Raw genomic sequence first — 24975 nt, forward strand, 5'->3', positions numbered from 1 at the left:
GGAAACTGTCTGGCTTGTAGCTCCCTGACAGTTGTTCTTTGCTCTACCTCATGAAACCTCAACTTACACATACACAGCCCAGTTTTTAGCAAGACTCAAGGGGAGACCTAGCAGATTTGTGGAGAGAGGCCTCTCTCTGTGTAGCTCTGTCCTCTTACTTTATGCCGAATATTTCAGCTTCCTTAGCCTCCCTTAACTCCAATCTCTGTCTCTCAAGCTAGTGAGGTCGTTGTGTTTCTTTCTATTGGGTGCTCCCTCCCTGCGCCCTTTTCTAAAAATGTCCTTCTAGGAAGAAAACTAGGGTAATCTTAGGACTCAGTTCATTTGTGTTGAACTTCTTCTGTGTTGCCTGATATCTAATATATAAAGACGGTTTTAGGATATCCCCTTGTGACACAACAGATTAAGGTTCCAGTGTTGCCACAGTTGTGGTGCAGGTCACCACTGCAGCATGGGTTGGATTCCCAGTCCAGGAATTTTCACATGCCAAAAAAATAAGTAAGTAAATAAAAGACAGTTAAAATTTTTGTTCAGTTTTCCATTATTTGTGGTGGGAAGGCAAGTCCAGTACTAGTTGCTCTTCCATCGGTGGATGTAGAAATGTGACTGTCTTTTAATTAACAAAAGGGGTGGGTTTTTTTGGCCATACCCACAGCATGTGGAAGTTCCCAGGGCCAGGGATCAAACCTGAGCCGCAGCAGTGACAACACAGAGCCCTTAACCACTAGGGTGCAGGGGAGCTCCAAAAGTTCTTAATTTTAATGTAGTCAAATATCAGTCTTTTCTTTTAGAGCTTTTTATACTTTTTAAAAGAAACTCCTTTCTATTGGGCTAGAATTGAAAGGCTATAGCTTGAAGATGTTTTCCCTCTATATTTTTGAAAAATTTTTATATGTTTGCTTCATTGACTTGGGTCTCAAATTGGTATTTATCTATGGCATAAGATTGGAGTTGCTTTTGTTTTTTTCCCACATGGATACATATCTATCCCAGAGCTGTTTATTAAAAAGTTCATTTATTCTTCCAATCTGCAGTACCAGATTCTGCCAGTGCCAGAGTATATATACTCTGTTGTATATCAAGGGTCCATATATGGAATCATCTGTTCCATGTCATTCTGTTTCATTAACCTGCTTTTATCTCTTCTCCAGAATATAGCGTTAATTATATGGCTTTATAATTATATGTAATAATAGATATACATTGGCATAAATCTTCATACCTTGTCTTTTCTTCAGGAGTTTCAGGCTCTTGGCCTTTTGTTATTCGTTGCACATTTTGGAATCAGCTTATAAAAGTCAATAATAAAACTTCTTGAGATTTTGATATAGATTCCACTTAACCTACAAATTAATTTGGAAAGAGCCAACATCTCTTCAGTTCATGAACATGATTTTCCATATATCTAGCTGTTGTTTGATATCTTTCAACAAGCTTTAATCATTTTCTTTGTATAGAGTCTGTGTTTTCAAAGATTCATTCCTAAAGGCAGTTCATATTATGTATGTTATATTTTACTATTTATAAATGTTTTATGTATCATATGTACTACTATATATATCATATATGTCACATATATTTTATATTATATATCCTAAATATATAAAACATTTATTTATAGTATGTAATATACATATGTAATATGTTTTTTTGTTTTTTGTTTTTTGCTTTTTAGGGCCGTATCCCTGGCATGTGGAGGTTCCTAGTCCAGGGATCAAATCAGAGCTGCAGCTGCTGGCCAGAACCACAGCCACAGCAAGGCTGGATCCAAGCCAATTCTGTGACCTATACCACAGCTCATAGAAATGCCAGATCCATAACTCACTGAACAAGGCCAGGGATTGAACCTGCATCCTCATGGATAGTAGTCAGATTTTTCTTTTTCAAAAAATAGTATTTTATTTTATCTTTTTTATAATGATTTTTATTTTTTCCATTATAGCTGGTTTACAGAGTTCTGTCAATTTTTCTTCTGTACAGTGTGGTGACCCAGTTATACATACATGTATAGATTCATCACAAGTGATTAGACATAGTTCCTAGTGCTTTACAGCAGGATCTCATTGCCTATCCATTCGAAAGGCAGGAGTTTGCATCTATTAACCCCAGACTCCCAGACCATCCTACTCCCTCCCCCTCCCCCTTGGCAAGCACAAGTCTGTTCTCCAAGTCCATGATTTTCTTTTCTGTGGAAAGGTTCATTTGTGCCGTATATTAGATTCCAGATATAAATGATATCATATGGTATTTGTCTTTCTCTTTCTGACTTACTTCACTCAGTATGAGAGTCTCTAGTTCCATCCATGTTGCTGCAAATGGCATTATTTTATTCCTTTTTATGGCCGAGTAGTATTCTATTGTGTATATATACCACATCTTCTTCTTTTTTTTTTTTTTTTTTTGTCTTTTTGTCTTTTGTCTTTTGTTGTTGTTGTTGCTATTTCTTGGGCCGCTCCCTCGGCATATGGAGGTTCCCAGGCTAGGGGTTGAATCGGAGCTGTAGCCACTGGCCTACTCCAGAGCCACAGCAACGAGGGATCCGAGCCACATCTGCAACCTACACCACAGCTCAAGGCAACGCCGGATCGTTAACCCACTGAGCAAGGGCAGGGACCGAACCCACAACCTCATGGTTCCTAGTCGGATTTGTTAACCACTGCGCCACGACGGGAACTCCTACCACATCTTCTTAATCCAATCGTCTGTCAGTGGACATTTGGGTTGTTTTCATGTCTTGTCTATTGTGAATAGTGCTGCAATGAACATGCAGGTGCATGTGTCTTTTTCAAGGAAAGTTTTGTCTGGATATATGCCCATACTGTTCTCCATAGTACTTGTACCACTAGTCAGATTATTTTCCTTAACCCACTGAACAAGGTCAGGGATCGAACCCACAACCTCATGATTCCTAGTTGGATTCGTTAACCACTGAGCCACAACGGGAACTCCAAAAAACAATTTTTTAAAATGTATATTCTGGATACAAGTCTTCTACCAAGTATATGTTTTGCGAATATTTCCTTTCAACCTGTGACTTGGATTTTCATTTGCTTAATAGCGTTGTTTTTTTCCCCCTGGAAAATTTTGTTTTGAGATGAAATTGATCCAATATAAAATTAGCAATTGTTAAATGAACAATACAGTGCCATTTAGTAATTCAAAGTTTTGTACAACCACCACATCTATCTAGTTCTAAAACATTTTCATCACCCAAAAAGGAAATCCTGTACCCATTTGCAGTTGCTCTGTGTTCCTATCTAATTCCAGCCCCTGGCAACAGCCAGTCTGCCTTTTGTCCCTATGGATTTGTTTATTCTGAATATTATGTTTTCTCGATAATATAAATGGAATAATACAATATATAACCTTTTGTGTCTGGCTTCTTTCACTTATCATAATGTTTTGGAGGTTCAGGCTTATTGGAGTATTTATTGTCAATTCTTTTTTGGATTGAATATTATTCTGTTGCATATATACCACAGTTTGTTTAATCTTTCATTCATTGATAAATGTTTAGTTGTTTCCACATTTGGCTATTGTACGTATTGCTGCTATGAATATACATGTACATATACTTGTTTTTCAATCATTTTTTGTAATTTTGGATATATACCTAGGAGTGTAATTGTTGGATCATACAGTGATTCTATTTGGTATAACTATCTGAAGAAGCACCAAACCATCTCTTTGGTTAAGTTTATTCCTGAGGGTTTTTTTTTTTTTTTTTTTGCGATTTTAGGTGGGATTTTTTCTTTATTTTTCTGACATTTCATTGTTAGTGTAAAGAAATGCAACAGATTCCTGTATATTAATCTTGTATCCTGCTACCTTGCTAAATTCATTTATTAGTTCTAATGGTTTTTGTGTGGAGATTTTTGGGTTTTCTCTATAGAATATTATGTCATCTACAAATGGTGATACTCTTACCTCTTCCCTTCCAATTTGGATACATTTTACTTCTTTTTCTTGTCTAATTTCTATGGCTAGGACTTTTAATACTGTGTTAAATAGATGTGGTGAGGGTAGGTATCCTTGTCTTGTTCCTGAATTTAGTGAGAAGGCTTTCAGCTTTTCACCACTGAGTATTATTATGTTGTCTGTGGGTTTGTCATAAATAGCATTTATTATGTTGAGATATGTTCCCTCCATTCCCACTTTGGTGAGAGTTTTTATTATGAATGGATACTGAATTTTTCAATGCTTTTTCTGCATCTATTGAGATGATTATGTGGTTTTAGCCTTTCTTTTTGTTGTGTATCACATTGCTTGATTTACCTATGTTGAACCATCTTTGTGAGCCTAGAAAAAAAGCCAGCTTGATCATGATGTATGATCCTTTTATGTATTGTTGGATTTGGTTTGCTAATATTTTGTTGAGGCTTTTTGCATCTATATTCATGATTATTTTCTACCTTGGTGTACTTTCTTCGTGTTTCTTATGGTTAGTTTTGTTAAGCTTCTTGTGCATGGTGGTTTATATTTTTGTTAAACTTGGAAAAATTTTTGGCTGTTATTTCCTCAAACATATTTTCTGTTTCTCCCTATCTCTCTACTGGAATTCTAATCCCATGTATATTAGCCTGCTTATATTGTCCTGAAGCTCAATGAGAGTTTGTTCATTTTTAAAAATTTATTTATTTATTGACCATACCCTTAGCATGTGGAAGTTCCAAGGGCAGGGATCATATGCCAGATCATGTCACAGCAGTGAAAATGTTAGATCCTTAACCCAGTGAGCCACTAGGGAACTCCTGTTCATTTTTTTAAAGTCTTTTTTTTCTCTAGGTGTTTTATTTTAGTTCTGTTTCTGTATCTTCAAGTTTCCTTTGTAGTTTCTAATTTTCCATATCTTAAATTTCATATATTATATTTTTTATCTCCAGAATTTCAACTTGGATTTTTTTTCTTTTTTTATGGCTGCACCTGTGGCATATGGAAGTTCTTAGGCTATGGATCAAATCGTAGTTGCAGCTGAGGCCTATGTCACAGCTGTGGCAACACCGGATCAGAGTCACATCTGGACCTATACCACATCTTGCTGCAACACTGGATCCTTAACCTACTGAGTGAGACCAGGGATTGAAATGGCATCCTCATGGAGACTATGTTGGGTCCTTTTAATCTGCTGAGCCTCAATGGGAACTCTAGGATCTTTTTCATTTCTTCCATTTCTTAATGTTGTGCTCATGCTTCCTTCTATACTCTTGAACATATTAACTAATTACAGTAATTACAGTAGTTCCTTTAACCTTTTTGTCTCCTAATTTTTATCATCTATGTTGTTTCTGAGCCCATTTCTATTGATTAATTTTTCTCTTGGTTATAGGGCATATTTTCCTGCTTATTTACATGATTTAGCAATATTTTAGTAGATGCCAGATATTATAGGTTTTACATTGTTAGGTGTTAGATTTATATACATATATTTTCCTTTAAACTTGGAGATTTTGTCTTATAGTTTCCTCTGAATCTCTTTGATCCTTTATTTTTAGAAGGCTCATTCTAAAGTTTTAGTCAGGGCAGTCTTTCATGTACAGCTAATTTGGGCCCATTAGTAAAGCAATACCTTTCTTTTGATTCTACTTTATTATTCTACAGTACTGCCATTCCAGCCTGCAGATTAGGAAGTCTTTTCACACTAGCGAAAAACACAAACTATTCCTTTAGAGATTCCTTTGGAGATTGTTTTGCTTACTTCTTTTTGATACTTCTTTCTCTATTTTTCATGGTTTACTCTCCCATGTGCATAGATGGGAGAGATACTTAATCAAAGACTTGAGGGTACCTCTGAAAATCTCTAGAGCACTATGCCTCTGCCCCTTCTCTGATAATTTTCTTCACAAATTTTGACTGCATTGGCCTCCCCTAATACTGAAATCTTTCTCCTCAACTCACCGAGACAGCTTTTTTCTGTTTGGATTACCCATCACTGTACTTTTCCCAAGCCAGTGAGCTGGGGAACTTGATGGGCTCGACTTGTTTGTTTTTCTTCTTTCAGTGATTACTGCTCTGTACTAATTGTTAGCCAGTGTTTTAAAATAGGGTGTTTTCATATATTTTGTCCAATTTTTAGCTTTAAGGCTGAAGGACAGGACAAATACTATTCCTGTTAGTTCATCAGCGACAGAAATAGAAATTCTTTCTTTTGGATTTTGTTCCTTGCTATCTTGTCAGTTCTTTGATGCTTTTAATGATTTTGAAAATATTCTATCCATCATGTTTAGTTCTTTCAAATGTAAAGTTTGGTTCAGATAGCCTAGGTTATCATTATTAGAAATAGAAATTTGTATGTCCTTTTAATTTAAAAAATAAAATAAAGATTTTATGATATTCTCATAGAAGTAGTACGCTGGGTGAGAGAAGGCAGATGACATGGTTCCTCTGAACAGTCAAACTGATAAAATATTGAAGCTGGAACATATTTTAGATAGGCCTGTAGAAGTCCCATACTTGGCCTGGTTTTGCATGGTATGGATAACTAGATGGTAAGTTACTAACAGGCCAGTAGGTAGGATTCTCATAGTAGAAAATAATGAAATGAATTTAAGTAAGTCAGAGTGGGATAGTTAGGATGTTTTCTTTTTCTTTTTACCTAGATATTCTACATTTCTTCATTTCTCTACACTGTGTATTACATCTGGTATCTATACAAAGAGCTGAGGATGAAACACAACCAGAGTGGACAGAGCACTTTTCTACCGGTAAGTTTTATTCAGAGCTAGTAGTTAAGAACAGAATGCTAAAACAAACCCATATATCCTTGATAAACAATTTAACATTCAACACTGGCTAGGTGAATTCGTGGGAGTTAATAAAAGAAAAAACACAGAGTTTACATTCTCTTGACATGATTTTCTCTCCTCTCTTGTCACCACCACCATCATCATCAACAACAACAGAATATGATTATAAGAAACATTATTTACAGTATTGCCATTCCTGCCTGGTTCCTTTCAATAAGAGAAATCCTTCTTGGCTCTATGCCAGTTCATCATTGTTTTTAATCTAGGGGAAGGGTAGGGAAAGTGCTCAGTCAGCTAACATAAGATTTGGGGGAGTTCCCGTCATGGCGCAGTGGTTAACGAATCTGACTAGGAACCATGAGGTTGCGGGTTCAGTCCCTGCCCTTGCTCAGTGGGTTAACGATCCGGCGTTGCTGTGAGCTGTGGTGTAGGTTGCAGACGCGGCTCGGATCCCGCATTGCTGTGGCTCTGGCGTAGGCTGGTGGCTACAGCTCCGATTCAACCCCTAGCCTGGGAACCTCCATATGCCACGGAAGCGGCCCAAGAAATAGCAACAACAACAACAACAACAACAAAAAGATTTGGGCTGTAAGTACTGGAAAGAGAGAATGTTCTACTCTGCTGTATTTCTTTGGTGTGTGTGATTGACAGATATTAGTTTGCAGAAAGTCAGAGGAATTAATGTATAGCAATCTGAAAACAAGATGGATCCAGGGAGCAGTTGTCTTTCTTTCTTTGGTTCACAATAAGTCAGTATATCTGGATTCTTTAATATGTATACATATTTTACATATCATGTAATTCACCTATTTCATATGTATGATTCAGTGGTTTTAAAAGTAAACTTACGGGGTTGTAAAATTACCATCATCAATCAGTTTCAGAATATTTTCTTCACCCCCAGTAAAATCCTTCATGCACACTTACTGTTAATCCCTTTTCCATACCCTGCACTAGGAAACCACTAATATACTTTCTATCTCTATAGATCTTCTTTTTCTAGACACTTCATACGAACATTTCATATATCATACAATATGTAGTCTCTGTGTCTAGTTTATTTCATTTAGCGTAATGCTTTTGCAGTTTATTTTAGTGTGTATAAGTAATTCATTCCTTTTTATTGCTGAATAGTATTCCATTATGTAGTACACTTAGTTTCTTATTTCTGACTCTCTCAGTAAACTACTAAGTGATCTTAACAGAAGGTATTTTTTATGTTGTTAACAATTTTTATCTTTTTAAATGTCTTTATATATGTTTAAAATATGGTATAGTTGATCTACGATGTTGTGAAAAAATGTGGAATGCTTCACAAATTTGCATGTCATTCTTGCACAGGGCCTTGTAAATCTTCTCTGTATTGTTTCCCTTTTAGTATATGTGCTGCCTAAGTGAGCACTATATATATTTTTTTCTAATATTTTATTTTTATGGCCACACCTGTGTCATATGGAAGTTCCCAGGTTAGGGGTTGAGTCGGAGCTGCAGCTGCAGCCTACACTACAGCCATGGCAACACTGGATCCAAGCCGCATCTGTGACATATGCCACAGCTTGTAGCAACACCAGATCCTTAACCCACTGAGTGAGGCCAGGGATCAAACCTGCATCCTCACAGAGACATCTGGTCCTTAACCTACTGAACCACAATGGGAACTCCCTATATATTTTAATCTTATTATACATGTCTTACTGAATATTCCAGTTCTCTTATTTCTATAGTATTCATTCATTGTAACTTTTTGAAAGGGAATTTTTGTTCCAAGAACGCCATGAAGTAAATGAATCTGGAAAGCTTCCAGAGCCCACAGATCAGTTCTGGAACAGAGGAAAGTAGTAAACTATCATGCACATGATGAAATGTTTGTTGCATGAATAAATGGTATTATGGCATCATGAAAAGAGCATTTGAAAGTGAATAAGAAGATCTGTCTTCTAAACCTAATTCTGTCATTTATCTCCTGTATGACCTTGGGGGCACATTATCTCCCTTTCTTGGGCCTCCACTTTTCTTTTCTTTCTTTCTTTTTTTTTTTTTTTTGCCTTTTGCCTTTTCTGGGGCTGCTCCCGCGGCACATGAGGTTCCCAGGCTAGGGGTCTAATCAGAGCTGTAGCTGCAGGTCAACGCCAGAGCTACAGCAACGCAGAATCTGAACTGCGTCTGCAACCTACACCACAGCTCATGGCAACGGTGGATCCTAACCCACTGAGCAAGGTCAGGGATTGAACCTGCAACCTCATGGTTCCCAGTCGGATTCATTAACCATTGAGCCATGATGGGAACTCCTCCACTTTTCATCATAAAAGTGAAGTATTGTTTTTTGTGATTTTTTTTTTTTAAGGCCACGCCTGAGGCACATGGAAGTTCCTGGGCCAGGGGTCTAAATCGTAACTGCAGCCACCAGCCCACACCACAGCTACAGCAATGCTGGGATCTGAGCCATATTTATAGCCTATGTTACAGCCTGTGGCAATGCCAGATACCAACCCACTGAGTGAAGCCAGGGATTGAATCCACATCCTGGTAGACCCTGTTTCAGGTTCTTAACCCACTGAGCCACTGACGGAAACTTTGGTTTCTGTGGTCTTTAATGTCTCTTACAGCTCTAAAATGCTACAATACTCTTAAATCCTCACCTGACTGACTTAAAAAAGATACTCTTGTTGCTTTTTTTGTAGCCTTACTGTAGATATATATTGGTTCAGTAGGTCAGGGGTACAGAATGCTTTTAAATTTTTTCTTTTTTTATTGCTTCAAGGGCAAGTGCAGTGAGTAAATCCTTGAAAAATTAACACGAAGAGACCCCTTATTAGCATCCTGGACTAGATATTACAGTCTAATACAAGTACTACTCAATAGAACTTTTTGCAATGATCAAAATATTTTTGATCCAGTTCTATAGCCACTAAACATAGATGGCTATTGAGCACTTGAAATGTGGCTAATGCGTTTGAGGAACTGATTTCTTACTTCATTTAATCTTAATTTTAATTTAACCACATGAAGCTAGTACATGTATTGTATAGCCCAGGACTGTATTCTAGTGCCCTTTTCTCTTGTTTACCTTTGAGGATTCAACCTATACTTATTCTTTTATATTTTAAATTTGTATAGTTTTTTGGCTCCCTGCAACTTAGTAATGACCCATGGCTGTATATCCATTTTACATATTTGTTTACATAATCCTAGAATCCTGGAGCTAGAAGATATTATGAAGAAACAATTAGTTCAGTTCCCTCCCTTCAGGCAGACCCATGTCAAAAAAGTTCAAGAAACTTATAGTATTTCAAGTTTGTATTTATTCACTCCTTCATAAGCTAAGAGACTAACTGGGCATTTGGGAGAAGCTATTGAGCCACAGATCATTCCCTAAAGAAGTATTCATGAGAAGGATCAAGATGGTAGAGGAGTAAGATGTCGCTCTCACCTTTTCCCACAAACACATCAAAAAAACACATTTAGCAGTTCCCGTTGTGGCTCAGAGGTTAACGAATCTGACCAGGAACCATGAGGTTTTGGGTTTGATCCCTGCCCTTGCTCAGTGGGTTAAGGATCCGGCGTTGCCGTGAGCTATGGTGTAGGTTGCAGACGAGGCTCAGATCCCATGTTGCTGTGGCTCTGGCATAGGCCAGCAGCAACAGCTCCAATTTGACCCCTAGCCTGGGAACCTCCATATGCCACAGGTGTGGCTCCAGAAAAGACAAAAAGACCAAAAAAAAAAAAAAAAAAAACCCAACACATTTACATGTAAAACAACTCACATGGAACATCTACTGAATGCTGGCCAAAGAACTTAAACCTCCAAAAGGAGCAAGAAACTCTTGAAATAACTGGGTCAAACAAAAGTAAAAAAGAGAGAGGGAGAAAAGGAATCAGGATGGGACTAGCATTCCTGAGAGGGAGCTGTGAAAGAAAAAAAGAAGCCACATCCTGGGAAACCACCTAATTGATGGGGAGATCAGCCAAGCTGGAGGGATCTCAAAGTCCCCAAGAAAAGCACAGCAGCTGGAATGAGGAGGGCAAAGTAGAGTGAGAGCTGTGCAGATCATCTACGCCACTGCCCTGGACACCACAGCCAGCAACACTTGGACAGGGGCTGGGTGCTGAGGCTTAGGCTCTGGAGGTCAGTCCCAGGGAGAAGACTAGCGTTGGCTGATTGGGGACAACTTGAGAGGCTAAGGAGCAGTGTCACGGGCTGGGGAGTGAAACGCCACAGCAGAGGGAACCTGGGAGAAGGTCTGGGCCTGCAGGAGAAGCAAGGTGCCATTGTTGGGGAGGGCAAGAGGAGGAGGGGCAGACAGCCATAACAATCTCCCTGCGCATGCACGCACACGGGCTCAGAGGGCGGGCTCCCTCTGGTGCAGGCTACAGGTGGCGAGAAGCCACTTGCTTGGTCTACGGGAGACCTCAAGCTTCTTGTGTGGGCTGCAGGTGGCTGGGCACCCCTTGTGTGGGCTAAGGGCAGTGGGAGGCTAAGGGTGATGTGGTGCCTCTTGCCTTATCTACAGGTGGCAGGGATGGACCTTGGCGGTAGTCTCGAGGCTAGAGGGAGGCGTGGCCTGCTACCACTGGGGGCCTTTGAGCAGCTCCACCTGTGGCCCCAGTCACTTCAGGGGTCATCAAACCAAAAACAAAAAAAAAAAAAAAAAAGAGGGCACTGCAACAAAGCACCACATGTTGCTCTCACTGCCCTGGGAACACACCTACCCTGCAGCTGCCACTGCCAAACACTCTAGGCAGCACTCAGATATTTGATCACTGTCCCTTCCCAAGACCCTATAACTAGGAGCAGTTGGTTCAGCACCTCCTGCATGGGCTAAGTGGGACAGGGTGCTTCTTGTGTGGTCTGTGGATGGTGGGGGCAAACCACTGGCAGTTATCTCTGACTCCAGAGGTGGGTGTGGCCCACCACCACTGGGAATCTCTGAACAGGAACCACTTGCAGCCTCAGCCATCTTAGAGAGCACCATGAAGGAGTACATTGTGACAGAATACCACCTGCTTTTGCTCTTGCACTCCTGGGAGCACACCAGCCCTGCTGCTGCCACTGCCTAATGCCCAGGGCAGTACCCACACACTTGATCTCTGTCACTTCCCAGGATCTTGCAACTAGGAGGACCCTGTGCAGCACCTCCTGTGTGGGCTAAGTGAGATGGGGTACTTCTTGTGAGGTCTGCAGGTGGCACAGTTATCACTGACTCCAGAGGTGGCCGTGGCCTGCTACCACTAGGGGTCCCTGAACAGGCACCACTTGTAGCTCCAGTCACCTCAGAGGAGGGCATTGCAATCAAACACTACCTGTTATTGCTCTCACTCCCCTGGGAACTCATACACCCTGCTGCTGCCACTGCCAAATGCTCTGGACACCTTGTAAATCTGCCTAAGGATTACTACCACTTCCTGGGGCCCTGAAACTAGGAGTACCCTGCGCCACCTTCTTGTAAGTCCCTGCTGCTGTTAAGAGCCCAGCAAACAGGTGCTGACTACTAGCCCTACCCATTGCCTCCTTCTCCCTAGAAGCACACTCAGTACCCTGGGGATAACAGCCTGCCCACACCAAAGAAAGAGAGCAAATATTCAAACCCCCACACCAAAAATAAATAGTAACCCCACCATAAAATACAAAGGGGTGCTCTTGCATAGAAGTAGCCCTCCAAGACTACAGGTTGGCTTTCTCAAACTTACAGAAAAAGAAAAACATAAGCAAGGTGAAAAAGCCCAGAAACCATTCCCAGTTAAAGGAACGGGAGAATTCACCAGAAGCAGAAAAGAATGAAACAGACCTCTGCAGTCTGGCAGACATTGAGTTCAAAAGGGAGGTAGTGAAAATACTGAAGGAATTAAGGCTGAATATCAAGGAATTAAGAACAGATATGAACAGTAATGCAGATTCCTTTAGAAAGGAACTAGAAAATATAAACAGGAACATAGAAAAATTAGAAAATTCATTTGCGGAGATGCAAACTGAGCTAAAGGCACTCAGTAGCAAAATGAATAATGCAGAGGAACGAATTAGTGACTTAGAAGATAGAATAATGGAAATCACACAATCAGGACTGCAGACAGAAAACCAAATGAAAAAACACAAAAGCAATATAAAAGACCTATGGGATAATACAAAGTGGGCCAATCTATGCATAATAGGAATTCCAGGAGGAGACGAAAAGGGGATTGAGAATATATTTGAGAAATTATGGCTGAAAACTTTCCAAATCTAAAGGAAACTGATATCAAGATACAGGAAGCACAGAGGGCCCCAAACAAGTTGAATCCAAATAGGCCCACACCAAGATATATTATAATAAAAATGGCAAAATTTAAAAAGAGGATTCTAAAGGCAGCAAGAGAAAAACAAAGCATTAATTATAAGGGAACCCTCATAAGACTATCAGCTGATTCCTTTACAGAGACACTACAGGCCAGAAGGGAGTGGCAAGACATATTTTAAATTCTGAAAGGAAAAAAATTTGCAGCCTATAATACTCTATCCAGCAAGAATATCATTTAAAATGGAAGGGGAATAGTGCTGCAATGAGCATGCAGGTGCATGTGTCTTTTTCAAGGAAAGTTTTGTCTGGATATATGCCCAAGAGTGGGATTGCTGGGTCGTATGGTAGTTCTATGTATAGTTTTCTAAGGTACCTGTATACTGTTTTCCATAGTGGTTTTACCAACTTACATTCCCACCAACAGCGCAGGAGGGTTCCCTTTCTCCACACCCTCTCCAGCATTTGTTATTTGTGAGCTTATTAATGATGGCCATTCTGACTGGTGTGAGGTGGTACCTCAAGGTAGTTTTTTAAGGCTGCACCCATGGCATATGGAGGTGCTTAGGCCAGGGGTCCAGTTGGAGCTGTTGTTGCCAGCCTGTGCCAGAGCCACAGCAGTGCCAGATCCAAGCTGCATCTGCCACCTACACCACAGTTTATGGCAATGCTGGATCCTTAACCCACTGAGTGAGGCCAGACATCAAACCCACAACCTCATGGTTCCTAGTCAGATTCATTTCTGCTACACCAAGATGGGAGCTCCTGTTCTCATGGTAACTTTGACTTGCATTTCTCTGATAAACTATTGCCTTTGGAATGGATAAGCAATGAGATCGTGCTGTATACACTGGGAACTATGTCTGGTCACTTATGATGGAGCATGATAATGTGAGAAAAAAGAACATATACATGTATGTGTAACTGGGTCACCTTGCTGTACAGTTGAAAATTGACAGAACACTATAAGCCAGCTGTAATGGAAAAAATAAAATCATTATAAATAGAAGGAAAAAATTTAAAAAAATAAAATGGAAGGGGAAATAAAGACTTTCTCCAACAAACAAAAGCTAAAAGAGTACAGCAATACCAAACCCATTCTGAAAGAAATACTGGAAGGGCTTCTCTAAATAAAAAAATAGAAGAAGAAATAGGATGGAGGAAACCACAATTGGAAAGCAATCACTTAAATAGGCCAGCATACAGATCTAAAAGAGGGAAAAAAACCTACTATAAAAGCAATGATAAACACAAGGAACAGCAAAAGGACAAACATGAAGGTATTACAAAAGGATTTCAGAATCATAGAATGTGGGGAAGGAAAGTAAGAAAATACAGTCTTTTTTTTTTTTTTTTTTTTTTTTTTTTTGTCTTTTGTCTTTTGTCTTTATAGGGCCACACCTCTGGCATATGGAGGTTCCCAGGTTAGGGGACTAATCGGAGCTGTTGCCGCCAGCCTATTCCCAGCCACAGCAACGTGGGATCCAAGCTCATGGCAATGCTGGATCCTTAACCCACTGAGCGAGGCCAGGGATCGAACCCGCAACCTCATGGTTCCTATTCGGATTCGTTTCCGCTGTGCCACAATGGGAACTCCAGATTCTTTTTTTTTTTTTTTTAATAATGTGTTTGAGCCTATATGACTAGAAGGCTAAAGCAAGCAGATGCAGGAAGGGATTAGCATACTTAAAAAACAGGGCAACCACAAATCAAAACCAAATAGTACACTTACAAAAACTAAAAAGAAAAGTACTAAAGCATAAATAAATGGAAATCATCCAACCAAAAAAAGAAAGGAAGAAAGGAGAAACATAGAATCAACTGGAGAGCAAGGTTTAAAATGGCAATAAATAGGAGTTCCCATCGTGGTGCAGTGGTTAACGAATCTGACTAGGAACCATGAGGTTGGGGGTTCCATCCCTGCCCTTGCTCAGTGGGTTAAGAATCCAGTGTTGCCATGAGCTGTGGTGTAGTTTGCAGATGTGGCTTGGATCTCACGTTGCTGTGGCTCTGGTGTAGGCCAGTGGCTATAGCTCCGATAAGACCCCTAGCCTGGGGAACCTCAATATGCCACTGGAGCAGCCTAAGAAATGGCAAAAAGACAAAAAAAAAAAAACCTGAAGACAAATGATAATGAAGACACAACCACTCAGAATCTATGGGATGCCACAAAAGCAGTGCTCAAAGGGAAATTCATAGCAATACAGGCCATCCTCAAAAAAGAAGAAAAATCTCAAATTGTCAACTTAACCCAACACCTAAATGAATTAGAAAAATAAGAACAAACAAAACCTAAAGTCAGCAGAAGGAAGGAGAGCATAAAGATCAGAGAGGAAATCAATAAAATAGAGATTCAAAAAACAGAAGAAAAAAATCAATAAAACCAAGGGCTGGTTCTTTGAAATGGTAAATGAAATTGACAAACCTCTGGCCAGACTCACCAAAAAGAGGAGAGAAAAAACCCAAATAATCAAAACAAGAAATGAAAAAGGAGAAATCACAATGGATACTGCAGAAATACAAAAAACCATAAGAGAATACTGTGAACAATTGTATACCAACAAATTTGACAACCTAGAAGAAATGGAGAACTTTCTAGAGACTTACACCTGCCAAAATTGAATCAAGAAGAAATAGAACAAGTGAAGAGAACAATCACTAGAAGTGATATTGAATATGCAATAAAAACACTCCCTACAAATAAAAGTCCAGGACCAGATGGCTTCACAGGCTAATTCTACCAAAGAGGCACTTATACCCACACTCCTTTAACTTTTCCAAAAGGTTGAAGAAGGCACACTCCCGAAGACATTCTATGATGCCACTATCACCCTAATACCAAAACCAGACAAAGATACCACCATAATAGAAAACTGTAGGCCAGTATCTTTGATGAGTATGGATGCAAACATTCTCAACTAAATTTTAGCCAACCAAGTCCAACAATATATAAAAAAGATCATACACTGTGACCAAGTGGGATTCATCCCAGGTTCACAAGGATGGTTCAACATATGTAAATCAGTCAACATCATATACCACATGATCATCTCAATAGAGGCATAGAAAGCATTTGACAAAGTCCAACATCCATTCATGATAAAAACTCTTACCAAAGTGGGTATAGAGGGAACATACCTTAACATAATAAAAGCCGTTCATGACAAACCCACAGCAAATATAATACTCTGGAGAAAAACTGAAAAACTTCACACTAAAATGTGGAACAAGACAAGGATGTCCAGTCTCACCACTTTTATTCAACATAGTATTGAAAGTTCTAGCCACAGCAGTCAGACAAACAAAAGAAATAAAAGGTATTCAAATTGGAAGAGAAGAGGTAAAATTGTCACTGTATGCTGATGACATGATACTATACATAGAAAACCCTAAGGACTCAACCCCAAAACAACTCAAACTGATTAACAAATTCAGCAAAGTAGCAGGATATAAGATTAACATCCAGAAATCGGTTGCATTTGTGTATACTAACAATGAAATATTAGAAAAAGAACACAAAAATACAATACCTTTTAAAATTGCACCCCAAAAAATCAAATACCTGGGAATAAATCTGACCAAGGAAGTAAAAGACTTATATGCTGAGAACTATAAAACATTAATCAAGGAAATAAAAGAGGACTTAAAGAAATGGAAAGATATTCCATGCTCCTAGATGGGAAAAATTAATATTGTAAAAATGGCCATATTACCCAAAGCAATCTAAAGATTCAATGCAGTCCCTTTCAAATTACCTATGACATTTTTCACAACTAGAACACACAATCCAAAAATTTATATGGAACCAAAAAAGACCCAGAATTGCAAAAGCAATTCTGAGGAACCAAAACCAAGCAGGAGACATAACTCTTCCAGACTTCAGGCAGTAGTACAAAGCCACAGTAATCAAGACAGTGTAGTACTGATACCAAAACAGACATATGGACCAATGGAACAGAATAGAGAGCCCAGAAATAAACCCAGACACCTACAATCAATTAATCTTTGACAAAGGAGGCAAGAATATAAAATGGAAAAAAGACAGTCTTTTCCAGGTGGTGCTGGGAAACCTGGACAGCTGCATGAAAATCAATGAAACTAGAACACACCTTCACACCATGCACAAAAATAAACTCAAAATGGCTTAAAGACTTAAACATAAGATAAGACACCATCAAACTCCTAGAAGAGAACGTAGGCAAAACATCCTCTGATAGCAACCTTCCAAATGTTTTCTCAGGTTAATCCCCCAAGGCAACAGAAATAAAAGCAAAAATAAACGAATGGGACCTAATCAAACTGACAAGCTTTTTCACAGCAAAGGAAACCATTAAAAAAAAAAGGAATCTAATATATGGCACAAATGAACCTTTCCACAGAAAAGATAATCATGGACTTGGAGAATAGGCTTCTGCTTGCCAAGGGGGAGGGAGAGGGAAAGGGAGGATTGGGAGCTTAGGGTTAATAGATGCAGACTGTTGCCTTTAGAATGGATAAGCCATGACATCCTGCTGTATAGCACTGGGAACTAGAAAAAAATAATGTATTGGGGAAATTTTAAAAAAGTAAAAAAAATACAACTTACAGAATGGGAGAAAATAGTTTCAAATGATGCAACTGACAAGGGCTTCATCTCTAAAATATACAAACAACTTATACAACTCAACAGCAAAAAAGCCAACAACCCTATGGAAAAATGGGCAAAAGACCTGAATAGACATTTCTCCAGGGAAGAAATGGCCAACAAGCACATGAAAAAAATGTTCAACATCCCTGATTATTAGAGAAATGCAAATCAAAACTACCATGAGATACCACCTCACACAAGTCAGAATGGCTATGATTTTTACTAAGTCCACAAATAATAAATGCTGGAGAGGGTGTGGAGAAAGGGAACCGTCCTGCACTGTTGGTAGGAATGTAAATTGGTACAACCACTATGGAAAACAGTATGGAGGTACCTTAGAAAACTACCATATGACCAGCAACCCCACTCTTGGGCATATACCCAGACAAAACTTTCCTTGAAAAAGACACATGCATCCACATGTTCATTGCAGCACTATTCACAATAGCCAAGAGATGGAAACAACCCAAATGTCCACCAACAGATGATTGGATTATATATATATATATAATGGAATACAACTCGGCCATGAAAAAGAACAAAATAATGCCATTTGCAGCAACATGGATGGAACTAGAGACTCTCACACTGAGTGAATTAAGTCAGAAAGAGAAAGACAAATACCATATGATATTACATGGAATCCATTATATGGCACAAATGAACCTTTCCACAGAAAAGAAAATCATGGACTTGGAGAACAGACTTGTGGTTGCCAAGAGAGAGCAGGAGGGAGTGGGATGGCCTAGGAATTTGGGGTTAATAGATGCAAACTGTTGCCTTCAGAATGGATAAGCAATGACATCCTGCTCTGTAGCACTGGGAACTATATCTAGTCACTTATGATGGAGCATGATAATGTGAGAAAAAAAAATGTACACATGTCTTTGTGACTGGGTCACCTTGCTATACAGTAGAAAACTGATAGAACACTGTAACCTAGCCATAATGGAAAAAATAAAAATCATTAATAATAATAATAATAATAATAATAAAAAGAAATAGTCATGAGACCAGAAGCCAAGGATGGGGATAACGTGGGGGGAAATTTTCTAATTCTTGGGCTCCTTGCTATAGAATTGTTACATATACATATATAAAACTATATACATAGCTATATATAACTGAATTTATATTTTTTCATATTCTTTTCCAATATGGTTTATTACAGGATATTCAATATAGTTTCCTGTGCTATACAGGAAGACCTTGTTATTTATCCATTCTGTGTATAATAGTTTGTATCTGCTAATCCCAAACTCCCAATCCATCCCTTCCGCACCTCCTCTTCCCCTTGGCAATCAATCATAAGTCTGTCCTCAATATTTTTGAGTCTGTTTCTGTTTCATATATAAATTCATTTGAGTTAGGATTAATGTTTTGGGAGTTCCCACTATGGCACAACAGGATTGGCGGCCTCTTGGGAATACTGGAATGCAGGTTCAATCCCCGGCCTGTCAAAGTGAGTTAAGGATGAGGCATTGCCACAGCTGCGGTTTACCTCGAAAACTGAGGCTTGGATCTGATCCCTGGCCTGGGAACTCCATATGCCTCCGGGCAGCCAAAAACGAAAAAAAAATTTTTTTTCGTTTTTGGCCGTGCCCACAGCATATGGAAGTTCCCAGGCCAAGAATGGCACCTGTGCCACAGCAGTGACCTGGGCCACTGCAGTGACAATGCCAGATCCTTGACCTGCTGTACCACAAGAGAACTCTGAGAATTGATGTTTTTTTAAGTTGAAATATAGTTGATGTACAATATTATAGCAGTTTCAGATATACAACTGGTTCAATATTTTTATAGATTATACTCCATTTAAAGTTATTATAAAATAGTGGCTATATTTCCCTGTACTGTATAATATAACCTTGTTATTTATAGAGCAAATTAATTTTGAAGGAGAGGGGGAGAGACATAAGATTCTTTCATATATAATATACTATTACTTTCTATGCATACAAATGCATGTGTTGTACTTCTCTTTATAACTCATGCTATGATGCTAGTTCCAAAAATCAAACTCTATCCCCAGTTTATCCCCACTGCCTATTATTCTGTCATTATAGCTTTACATCAGGAGCCTTGAATATTTGTTTTTCAGTTTTGAGTTCTCTTTTAAATACTCCAGCAAGAATTCTGCCCTAAACTATTAACAGTAAGCTTTTTACTGGAAATTCATTGACAACCAAGTAAGAACAGAAATTAAACAGAGGATGGCCACCTGATGGATAGAGGGTAGACTCAAAAAGAAGAAGAAACGTGAGTGGGAGAGGTTACCAAACACTAATTTTACTTACTTCCCATTTTACCTGAAGTCAACACTGACTCTCCTACTTTGAATCATTTGCTATTCCTGATCCAAAGTTCTTAGGGCAAATAAGTTACCCATCTCTGATTTTTTGTTGTTGTTGTCTTTTTAGGGCCATACCCACAGCATATGGAAGTTCCCAGGCTAGAGGTCAAATCAGAGTTGCAGCTACTGGCCTATACAACAGCCAGCCATAGTAACTCGGAATCCGAGCCACAGTCTGCACCCTACGCACAACTCACCACAATGCCAGATCATTTAATTTATTGAGTGAGGTCAGGGATTGAACCCGCATCCTCATGGATACTAGTCGGGTTTGTTACGGCTGAGCCATGACAGGAACTCCTCTGATTATTAATTGCTCCCTGAATCTTTATTGATCCCAAACAGTGGCATTCCAGAATATAATATGATCTCTGTCTTTAAAAAAAGCTTGTTTTCTGTTATATTAAGATGTTTTTTTGGTTTTTGTTTTTTGGTTTTTGTTTGTTTGTTTGTTTGTTTGTCTTTGGTCTTTTTAGGGCTGCACTTGAGGCATATGGAGGTTCCCAGGCTAGGGGTGGAATCGGAGCTGTAGTCACTGGCCTACCCTCAGGATCCAAGCTGCATCTGTGACCTACACCACAGTTCCCAGCAATGCTGGATCCGTAACCCACTGAGCGAGACCAGGGATCAAATCCACAACCTCATGGCTACTGGTCGGATTCATTAACCACTGAGCCATGATGGGAACTCCCAAGATGTTCTTTTTAAAATGTCTCACCACAAACTCCTAGTGATTAGGGACCATTCTTTTGTAAGTTGTTTTACAATTTCTAACATAACTGGGGATTTTTGAAGTGTTCTTTCTTCTAGAGTCCAATAGATCTTATATTCAAATGGCTTTTTTTTAATTCTGCCCTATTATACTAACCCTGGCCTAATATGCTGTCTGCTGGTCATCTTATACATAAACTTTTACTTCACCTATAAGGTCTGAAAAGTCCACACCTCCTTAGATCTAAAAGAGGAGAGGAGTGAACTATTAACTATTGCCTTTGGAATGGATAGCCAATGAGATCCTGCTGTATAACACTGGCATCTTTATCTAGTCATTTATGATAGAGTATGATGGAGGATAATGTGAGAAAAAGAATGTATATATGTATGTGTGGCTGGGTTACTCTGCTGTATAGTAGAAAATTGACAGAACATTATAAACCATCTATAATGGAAAAAGCAAAAATCATTTTAAAAAATAAAATAAAGACGACAAATGATTACTGTATGATTTCATATTTGCCTTTCTTCTTAAGAGAATTTGTTGTGGTATCCAAATCTTATATTAAGCTACTTCCTGAAGGTCTTCTTTGTGGTTATTGTTGTACTTTTTAGTTTTTTGGGGGTGTTTGGTTTTTGGTTTGTTTTTTTGTTTGTTTGTTTTTTGTCTTTTTAGGGCTCCACCTGCAGCATATGGAGGTTCCCAGGCTAGGTGTCGCATCAGAGCTGTAGCCACTGGCCTAAGCCACAGCCACAGCAACACCATATCTCAGCTGCTTCTGCAACCTATGCCACAGCTCTCATGGCAATGCCGGATCACTTAACAGTGCCAGGGATCAAACCTGCCTCCTCATGGATACTAGTCAGGTTCGTTTCTGCTAAGCCATGATAGAAACTCCTATTGTTGTACTTTTTAGAATATAGGAATATAGATAAAATTCTCTTCAGTGCTAAGGAACTATTTATTTCATTGAATTTTATAGCAAATATTGCTTGATTGAAGAAAATCAGCTGTTAGGAATTTTTGTACTATAAAGTGGTAAATGATGACCTGATATTTATTGTAATATAATTGACAATATTTTAAGACATTAATTACATCTATTCTTTTCATAGGTTATAGATCATACCTATCAAGTTGGTCAAATAGTCATAGTTTTGTCAAGGTAAGATTTTTGCTTTCCTTCCTAGCAAGGTGTAGACCCTCCTTATTCTGGGGTCCAGGTAGGAACAAATAAGAGGGTAATACCCTTATTTTTATTGAATCTGTCCCTCCTAGGTCCTCACAGAGCTTTATGGAGTAGGAAGCTACATATGTGTGATTATTGATTCCATTTTCACAGATAAAATAGGCAATCAGTTTGAAGTTACAGACCCAGTTCTGCCATTAACTTTATATGACCATCAATAAATATTTCCCTTTGAGTCTTTGGACTTCTAATTCCTTTTTACATATTATGAAAAGTTGTAATAGAAGGTTTTCAAGATCTTATCCACCTTTATAGGTGAAACTTAAAATTATTAAGCTCAGAAAGGGTCTGACTCTCACCTGAAGTGGTGGTCACATTGAGTTGGTTGTAACTTATCTCCTGGATATTTATCTCATATGGATATGGATATATTTAGCTGAATAAATAATTGTTTACTTAAAGGTATACTTTGGAAAAGCTCTCAGGCAGAGTTGATCAGAATAAAGTTATTCCTGGTCATCATGAAAAGTGAAACAGATTTATCACAGAGCAGCTTTGTAGATTTTTCATTTTACTTGGACTCACTTGGATTTTTATCTGATCACACAACTCCCAGAGACTCTCTTCAGGACTCTGTTAAGCTTTATTGACATAGGTATAAAATGCATTCCCCACTTCCCTCAGAAACTTGAAAAAAGGTATACTTTTTAAAAAGATTTTGAGGTAGTTTTTCTTGAAGAAATTAAATGTGTATGTATTTTGGGAGAGTAGGTGGGGCGATAGAGTTGGGAGAAGAACAGAAGAATATTTTGTAAAGGAAAAAAAGGCATAAAAAGTTTGAATATTAGGGTGATGTTTTTTTTTCTTCCCAGCCTCATACCTCTACTGTTGATGATACCTGTATTCTGTTTGGGCAATGCTAGTGAATGTTTCCGCAACTTCAGCCAGAGCCACAGGTAAATAAGGACCAAACCTATCATTTTCAGGGTAGACTACACTTATTCTTTTCTTTTTTTATTTTATTTATTTTTAAAAAATTTATTATTATTTATTTATTTATTTTGTCTTTTTGCTATTTCTTGGGCCGCTCCTGCGGTATATGGAGGTTCGCAGGCTAGGGGTCTAATCGGAGTTGTAGCCCCCAGCCTACACCACAGCCACAGCAATGCTGAATCCGAGCCGCGTCTGCAACCTACACCACAGCTCACGGCAATGCTGGATTGTTAACCCACTGAGCAAGGGCAGGGATCGAACCCTCAACCTCATGGTTCCTAGTCAGATTCATTAACCACTGTGCCACGACAGGAACTCCTTTATTTTTATTTTTTAATTGTTATTTCCCCAGTGCAGTTTTTTTTTTCTACTGTGCAGTGTGGTGACCCAGTTACACATACACACATACATTCTTTTTTCTCACATTATCATACTCCGTCATAAGTGCCCAGACATAGTTCCCAGTGCTACACAGCAGGATCTCATTGCTAATCCATTCCAGAGGCAATAGTCTGCATCTGTTAACCCACAGCTCCCAGTCCATCCCACTCTGTCCCTTTCCCCCTTGGCAACCACAAGTCTGTTCTCCAAGATCATGATTTTCTTTTCTGTGGAAAGGTTCGTTTGTGCCATATATTAGATCCCAGATGTGAGTGATATAATATGGTATTTGTCTTTCTCTTTCTGACTTACTTCACTCAGTATGAGAGTCTCTAGTTCCATCCATGTTGCTGCAAATGGGCATTATTTTATTCTTTTTTATGGCTGAGTAGTATTCTGTTGTGTATATATACCACATCTTCCTAATGGACATTTGGATTGTTCCCATGTCTTGGCTTATTGTGAATAGTGCTGCAATGAACATGCAGGTGCATGTGTCTTTTTTAAGGAGAGTTTTGCCCGGGTATATGCCCAAGAGTGGGGTTGCTGGGTCATGTGGTAGTTCTATGTATAGTTTTCTAAGGTATCTCCATAGTGGTTGTACCAATTTACATTCCCATCAACAGTGCAGGAGGGTTCCCTTTTCTCCATACCCTCTCCAGCATTTGCTATTTGTGGACTTATTAATGATGGCCATTCTGACTGGTGTGTGGTGGTATCTTATGGTAGTTTTGATTTGCATTTCTCTAATAATCAGGGATGTTGAGCATTTTTTTCATGTGCTTGTTAGCCATCTGTATATCTTCCCTGGAGAAATGTCTATTCAGGTCTTTTGCCCATTTTTCCATAGGGTTGTTGGCTTTTTTGCTGTTGAGTTGTATAAGTTGTTTGTATATTTTAGAGATGAAGCCCTTGTCAGTTGCATCATTTGAAACTATTTTCTCCCATTCTGTAAGTTGTGTTTTTGTTTTCTTTTTGGTTTCCTTTGCTGTGCAAAAGCTTTTCAGTTTGACTAGGTCCCATTTTTTTATTTTTACTTTTACTTCTGTTGCTTTGGGAGACTGACCTGAGAAAACATTTGTTACATTGTTATCAGAGAATGTTTTGCCTATGTTCTCTTCCAGGACTTGGATGGTGTCTTGTCTTATATTTAAGTCTTTAAGCCATTTTGAGTTTATTCAATGCAATCCCTATCAAATTACCTATGACATTTTTCACAGAACTAGAACACACAATCCAAAAATTTATATGGAACCAAAAAAGACCCAGAATTGCAAAAGCAATCCTGAGGAACCAAAACCAAGCAGGAGACATAACTCTCCCAGACTTCAGGCAGTAGTACAAAGTCATAGTAATCAAGACAGTGTGGTACTTGTACCAAAACAGACATAGGACCAATGGAACAGAATAGAGAACCCAGAAATAAACCCAGACACCTACAATCAATTAATCTTTGACAAAGGAGGCAAGAATATAAAATGGAAAAAAGACAGTCTTTTCCAGGTGGTGCTGGGAAACCTGGACAGCTGCATGCAAATCAATGAAACTAGAACATATCCTCACACCATGCACAAAAATAAACACCTGTTCTTTTCTATAAATAAAGATGGAGCTCAGCAAGTTAAGGATCCGGCATTGTCACTGAAGTGGCTTGGGTTGCTGCTGTGGCACAGGTTCCATCCTTGGCCCAGGAACTTGCACTTAC

At 38.9% G+C, this 24975-nt stretch overlaps 1 protein-coding gene across 10 annotated transcripts in view; it reads left to right on the top strand.

Moving 5' to 3' along the window:
- Nucleotides 1-24975, top strand: part of TMEM116 (transmembrane protein 116) — a 116875-nt gene that overhangs the window by 59990 nt on the left and 31910 nt on the right. For 9 of the 10 annotated variants that reach the window (XM_021074212.1, XM_021074211.1, XM_005657328.3 and 6 more), the window contains 3 exons: nt 6597-6701; nt 21823-21872; nt 22769-22852. In XM_021074212.1, coding sequence (XP_020929871.1) covers nt 6597-6701; nt 21823-21872; nt 22769-22852 — 239 coding nt within the window. The remainder of the gene's footprint in view (nt 1-6596; nt 6702-21822; nt 21873-22768; nt 22853-24975) is intronic. The other variant, XM_021074214.1, reaches the window with a different exon arrangement.

This window comes from Sus scrofa, chromosome 14, assembly GCF_000003025.6.
Source record: "Sus scrofa isolate TJ Tabasco breed Duroc chromosome 14, Sscrofa11.1, whole genome shotgun sequence".
NCBI classification, from domain to species: domain Eukaryota; kingdom Metazoa; phylum Chordata; class Mammalia; order Artiodactyla; family Suidae; genus Sus; species Sus scrofa.